The following is a 7,500-nucleotide window of genomic DNA, read 5'->3' on the forward strand; positions in this document are numbered from 1 at the left end:
GCGCAGGCTTGCGATCTCAACAGAGATCTTTGCAATTCAATGCGGACATTGTTAGCCGAGGCTTCGTGGCGTATTGCCATATGGTCCGAGGATTGTTTAACAGTCTCGCAGGTTCAGGAGAGTGGATTTTTATATTCCATAGTGGTCTTTATTCAATCGATACTCCACCCACTCCCCGGGTTTATGGCTGATTCTCGCTGGCATATGGGCATAAATAATTCATGAATCCGAGGTCAGTGTTTTGTTAAAGCCAACTTTTACATTATAAAGTGCGCTTAAACATGAGTCATGCACTGGTGAGGAACTCATTATCGTCCCCCTTTAGCTTCAAACACACACCCCACTCGAGTAATAGAGCGTTCAAAGAAACGTTGCCGCATTTTACTAAAGAATATCGATGTTTACATTCATAACAATTTTTATCAAAATGTTGAAACAGGGTATTGCAGTTGAGAGCGTTTGTAAAGGTATACAGACAAAAGACTGTACAACCCAGCTGAGCATTAAAATAAACTAGAGGATTAATGTTTACATTTGTAACAATTGTATCAAAATGTTTATTCAGTGTAGTCTATGTTGATACACCGTAGGCTACTGGTGTTGGAAGCATACTGTGTGCATTAAGATGCACAGATGAAAAGATGGTGGTATATACATCCCCGTTGGTTTTCATCTAAAGCCCATTTGTTGCCAAACACTATAGTGAGGTAATGCAGAAACATCAGCCATTGTGAATTTATGAGGGTAAATAAATGATAATATACTCAGGAAGCATGCATAATTAAAATGTCATTTTGTTATTTTGAACTAAGGTTCACTATCCATTTTTTAACGTGTTTTGGACAAATGCAGATGGTATCGTTCCGGAATCAAACAAATCTTTTTTGTCTTAGGTTGCTTACTGTAGGCTACACTATGCTACTGTGTGTTGTAAAAGCCGTGCCCACACCAGCAAAATACAGTTTCTCTGTTGTTTGTTGTTTTTTTCTTTTCTCTCTATTGTACTCCCTCTTGAAACCCTTAGGACCTGCTTTTGATTTTGTGCTTCATAAGGTACCCAGGTACACATTGGAGTGATAGAGACTCCACCACCATCTTCTCTGTACAAATTTCACACTTGACTGTAACCTTCATTGTATCAAAGGGTACATCTGTTAGGTTTCATCGGAGAAGCAGCAGAACAATATTTTTCTCAGATATGAATAGTTTTAAGGTGTTCCTGTAGAAGAAAACTAGTTATTTGACTAATACTGTTTCAGTGTGAAGACATTAAGAAAATGGTAACAATCTTCAATGTTTCCCTTGCCATTTTATTCATATCAAAATATAAAGTTAAATAAAATGATTTATCTGCAAGAAATGTGGCAATAAAGCACCTAAAACTACTTAGGCTGAACAACAGAACAATTTTAAAGTCCTTTTTTACCTCAGTGTGGAGCTATGCACCGTTACTGCCTTTTTTGCAGTGTAGGCCTCCCAAGTTTTTTGTGTTGCTTCCCCCATCTCTCTTCTATGGTGCTGTTAGGTCTCCCAATTGTCCTGCTTTGGCCTACTTTCTCAGTTTCTTCATTTTGCGTCCATTTCTAAGCCATCCATCTATGCCTTTAGTCTAATGTCTTCTGCCATGTGTTGCTGGCATTAACCCATGAATGTAGAGTAGGTGTCTGCACTGCACATACTTTTTTTTGGTCTTTTTCAACTTTATTTGATAGGACAGTGTGAGAGTTGGATAGGAAGCGAATTGGGAGAGAGACGGGGAGGGTCGGCAAAGGACCCGGTCTGGGAATTGAACCCGGGTCAGCCGCATGGCAGGCGAGTGCCCTACTGGTTGGCCACGGCAGGGCCAGGTGACATCATACCTCGTATAAGATGATGTCAGACTGGGGCAACTTTAATAGTCACATTAGTAACCAGTAACCCCCGGGGCTCTTTTCCTGTAATATCCCTGGAAATCATTAGTAGCAACTGGTAATGAGGTGATTAGAAAGCTGATGGACATGACACTGCATGCCCACCTTCATCTTCCCAAGACCATGCTAACGTACAGTCACATCGTCATCCAATTTTGTACACAGTAATTTGTCGTAAATTATAAATTGTCAATTTAACACGTGTGTGTGTGTGTGGGGGGGGGGGGGGGGGTGGATGCAGGGATTTGTATGTGTGTTTTGTCTATTTGTGTTTATATTCTGTTTTTATTCTGTGAGACCAAAGCCAGTTTTCATGCTGGCATGACAATAAAGTCTATTCTATTCTATTCTATTCTATTCTATTCTATTCTATTCTATTATATTATATTCTTCGGTGTATTTGGCCCTGGAGTATTCTCCTAGTGTTGAATTAACACTGCATTTCTAAATATGCATTATTAACACTGTGCATTGGGACTGATATTGGCAACTCTACACAACTACGATTTTGAGAATGTCATGGAGCGATCATCCTTTTGTTTCACATGGAAGTATTTATATGAACTTTTCTGTCTTCACACACACACACACACACACACACACACACACACACACACACACACACACACACACACACACACACACACACACACACACACACACACAGAAAGAGAGTCTGTCTCTCGCTCTCTGTCAAACACACAAACACACACTCACACTCTCACACACACACACACACACACACACACACACACACACACCCACACACACACACACACACACACACACACACACACACACAGACACACACACACACACACACACACACACACACACACACATTGTTTCACAATGCTGTGGGGTCAGACACGAGTACCCATACTCATACAGTGATGCAGAGTGCAAACACTTCACTGCTACCTCGTTTGGGTTTTGACAGTATTACAAATGTTGACCCGTAATGACTGCAAAAGTGCTATTTAAGTGGAAGTCTGCAACTTGTTTTTAGTCATATTGCCTTGAATTGGGATTCTGAAAGTGGTACATGAGATAGCTCGATATGGAAAAAAGATAGGTTCTCTAGGTCCCGCCAAAGCCTGTAGTCTTGTTTACAAAGTTTAAAGGGACACTGTGTGTGATTTTTAGTTGTTTATTTCCAGAATTTATGCTGCCCATTCACTAATGTTACCTTTTTCATGAATACTTACCACCACCATCAAATTCTAAGTATTCATTATGACTGGAAAAATTGCACTTTTCGTACATGAAAAGGGGGATCTTCTCCATGGTCCGTCCATTTCCAAAAATAGCCCTTTTTAGCTGCAAAAATGACTCTATTTGGACCATACTAGAAAATATTTGTTTATTACTTAGTAAACTTTAATGTAAATATCAAATTTGGCGATAGTCAACCCAGTTTCAATGATCAGCATAGTTGCAGTACCTTTTTTGACAATTTCCTGCACAGTGTCCCTTTAAGCACTCCCTTGGTTATCCAAACAGATTTGGTGGTGTTGGTTGGTGCCCAATCACAGTATACTGTAAACAGCTTTTCAGTCACACTCCCTTCCCCCGGACTACCTGCAACCCAACTCCTCCACACCTCATGTTCCAGTAGTGTTGCGATATATTGCCTTATCAATATTTAAACGCACACATAAAGTGTGGTATACTACCCCATCATGTCTCATGGATTTCTCTCTCTCAACCTTCACGAGCTTTTGAAGACTCGTGTCTTCTGAGAGAGTTTCCCAGAATAAAAAACCTAACCCTGTATAACCCTGTGCATCAACTAGTCATTTCTGCAAACTCGACATGTCTCCACATAATTTGTTGGTATATTTGTTGGTATACTGTATATTGCTTTGTAGGGCTGCACAATTAATCGAAAAATATTCAAAATCGTGATAAAATAGTGAAATCGAACTTATGATTTTAATCGTGGCAATAGTGACCTACTTTTGAGAGCGTCCTTGAAGCCAGAACATACTGACAGGCTGGTGTTTCTGGCCAGAAATCTGTCCACTTAAGTTTCATGCTATTGCCTTTACATAATTATTACAATTCATTTTATTTTGCTCATCCCGTATGTAATTCATTCTTGGTTATATTTCATCTTGTTATAATTTTCAAAAAAATCTGCAAAAATCAATAATCGTGATTAATAATCGTGATTATGATTTTGACCAAAATAATCGTGATTATGATTTTTTCCATAATCGTGCAGCCCTATTGCTGTGTATTATTTTTAGGGCTGAGACATTAATGCATCAATTTCGATTAATTAATCACACAAAAATTAACGCGATTAAAAAAATAACTGATTTTAATCGCACTATAATATAGCTACATAGTTCTGGATTAGACCAGTGTGGAGGGCAGCATTTCGCCTCATGATGAACAGTCTGCTGGAGTTCTCTCTTCTTTTAAAAATGAACAATATTTCTAGATTAAGCTTATTTATTGACATTATTCCAAATCCATGTGAAAAAAATAAGTTTCACTGTTTACAAGTCAGATATTTAAATGCAATTAAAATGTGATTAATTCGATTAATTAATTTCAAAGCCTATAGATTAATTCGATTAAAAATTTTAATCAAGTCCCAGCCATAATTATTTTGTACTACTTGTGTAGTGTTATACACTGTATTCCCTCACACTCAAACATTTTGCTGTGAATGTCCTCTCTCTGAGTCACTTTGGGTGAAAGTGTCTAAATGTAATGTTATGTAATGCAATGTTCTCTTCCCCCCTTTTCTCAGCTGTCCCGCATTGGATAAAAGCATATGCTGAATGTAATGTAATGTGATGTTATGTGATGTGATGCCCTCTTCCTCCTTTTCTCAGCTGTCTAATCGCTTTGGATAAGCGCTGAATGTAATGTATTTTTATGTTATGGAATGCTATGGTATGTGATGCAATGTAATGTAATGTAATGTCATGTAATCTCCTCTCCTCTTTCCTCCACTCTCTCTTTTTTTCCCAGCTGTCCCGTTCCCCCTGAGCCACCGGCTGACGATGAAGGAGGTGTTTGACCTCGAGGGGAAGCCGCGGGTGGACCTGCTGAAGGCACACCTGACCAAGGAGGGCCGCGTGGAGGAGGCAGTGGCCCTGCGCATCGTCAACGAGGGCGCCGCCATCTTGCGCCAGGAGAAGAACATGCTGGACATCGAGGCGCCAGTCACGGGTATGTACAGTAGCTAGGGCAGGGAGGAAGCTGAGGTGAATAAATTAGAGGTTCTGTTTGTGTAGAATTCTTGCACACCTCCTTTCGGACAGGTTCATAGGAGTGGAACCCCTGGGTCACCAACGTTAAAGACAAGAAAGCTCCCGTTCACTGTTCACATTTGCAGAGTTTAGTTGCGACGTTTGAAGAAGTAAAGGTCAGTAGACCGAACCATCGCAACTTAACTCTGCAAATGTGAACAGTGTGTGGAAATAAATTAGAGGTAGAAGAACTCTTTTGGCATTTTTTTTGGGGGGGGTTAAGCCTTTCTTCAGTCAGGACAGCTTGAGAGTATGATGGGACATAAGTGGGAGAGAGAGATGGAGGAGGATTGGGAATTGACCCTAGTTGGGAATCCCGGGTTCCCAGTGTAATAGGGCAATGAGTTTTGGCCAAAGCAGACGTGCTCTTATTGATGTAATTACAGCACTGTTATGGTGCATCCAGTTCCTGCACAGTGCATTCCGTGTTTTAAATGGCGCACTTGTGTACTTCAGGCACTATGTTTCAGTGCTCACGCTGAAAACAATCAGTGCACTGAAAGTGCTTGGATGCCGCCCTAACAACGGTCAACAATGCAGTGCATGAATGACGGACACTGCACACACTAAATGGCCGCCATGGCCGCCAGGAGGCATGAGCAGCAGTCCAGTTTAGCCGGCTACATATTGGTGTTAGACATGGGTGTCATTTTAGGTGTGGATTGTGGAGACATGTCCATACCACTTTCTAGATGAACCTAGCTTATCCACAGCGCCTTTTCCACAAATGTAATGGAAAAAAATAGTTGACCCGGACCATTTACCATAATAATGTCCCCACCACTTTCAAAGTCAAATCTACACCTTTGGTGTCAGAGAGACTGGATAAGGCATAATACTCCTAGAATCTCTGGTGGCGTTCTGTTGAGGGGAAGCTGTCTGGGAGAGAAGTAAATATACCAGTGAAGTACACTATGTACACTTCATGCACTCAGCTCAAGGTGCTTATCCTGGATAGGGAGGAAGGAAGGAAAAGGGAAGCTATATTAAATGAATCCTACAGTTAACCAAAACCTTAGACCGACCTTAAATGTTCATGACTTCACTGCAGTCAATCTTTGTGTTCTTCGTGTGCTACTGCTTCACCAAGATAGTCTACCTGTTACTGGTGTCAACAATAATCAATTTGGCAATGCGTTGCAATATGGGGCATGACAATTCAATAATCAATTCTGCGAATACCATAATCAATGTGGCATATTTTTTCAAGCTTCAATGGCTTCAATGGGCATTTCTGGACCAGTCAATAAAATGTTGCTCAGTATTTGACTGATTGTATTGCCTCATGTCTGATGAAAAATTTGCCTTGCTTTTGAAGGATGATTTTCAGATTGCATATGACTATATATGTGGATATATAAGGTTTATTTTCATTCCTGTTAAAATGACTGTAGTCTGCCAAGGTTGTAATGCTGTGCCGAGATTGTGTAAACTGAAGATGTGCTGAGCCTGGGTGAGAATAGGCACATTAGCATATGCAAAGGATCTGCCCTGGCTGGCTACTCTAGCTATAAAGGGGAGCGATCCTAGAGGGAGAGCAGGCCTTGTTGGGGGAAACAGCACAGACACAGTGTTGTTTCGACAATGATGTTTCCTGCTTGATTTTAGCAGTATCTGCAGATGTCATCTGATCATAAATGCTAGTCTGAATCTTTATTTTACCCACACTTTCAGTAGAAATGTAATGCATTGCAATGCATCGTAGAATCAGACAGAATCGTTTCGAATCGGAATCGTTACTTCCCGAATCGGAATCGAAGCGAATCAAATCGTAAGGGCAGTGCATTAATGCACACCGCTACTACCTGTTGCCAAATTTGATAGGACACCATCATCCATTGAACCCTAACCCTCAACTAACCCTAAACCTAGTCCTACCTCCAACTGTCCATGACTGTGCTTACTAGTGGTGTGGATTGGCACTGCCCTCACGATCCGATTCGATCACGATTCGGGAGGTAGCGATTCGATTCGATTCGATTCGATTCGATTCTATGCGATCCGATCCGATCAGATTCAATTCTACAATGCATTGCAATGCATTACATTTCTACTGAAAGCAAAGCAAATGTTCAATCAGTCATGATGAGGCAATACAAGTAGTCAGATACTGAGCTTTGAGCAACAATTTATTGGCTGTTTTCTGTATCAGTCTGTATCAGTCTTGCAATGTTTTGAAGTGCTTTTATTTAATTTAACATTCATTTGCTCCCGAAATATCCATGGAAGTAATTGAAACTTCGGATCGATTCTGGAACTTGCCGTATCGATTCTGGATCGTCCATGGCTTAAGAAGTTTAAAATTCTGTCATGTATTTGTT

General features: G+C 40.6%; 1 protein-coding gene across 1 annotated transcript in view; it reads left to right on the forward strand.

Annotated features, from left to right (window-relative positions):
- Positions 1–7,500, forward strand: part of ppp3ca (protein phosphatase 3, catalytic subunit, alpha isozyme) — a 68,318-nt gene that overhangs the window by 26,845 nt on the left and 33,973 nt on the right. Inside the window, exon 3 of the mRNA XM_063203754.1 lies at positions 4,899–5,099. Within this exon, the coding sequence (XP_063059824.1) occupies positions 4,899–5,099 (201 nt within the window). The remainder of the gene's footprint in view (positions 1–4,898; positions 5,100–7,500) is intronic.

Source organism: Engraulis encrasicolus, chromosome 7, assembly GCF_034702125.1.
Source record: "Engraulis encrasicolus isolate BLACKSEA-1 chromosome 7, IST_EnEncr_1.0, whole genome shotgun sequence".
Taxonomy (NCBI): domain Eukaryota; kingdom Metazoa; phylum Chordata; class Actinopteri; order Clupeiformes; family Engraulidae; genus Engraulis; species Engraulis encrasicolus.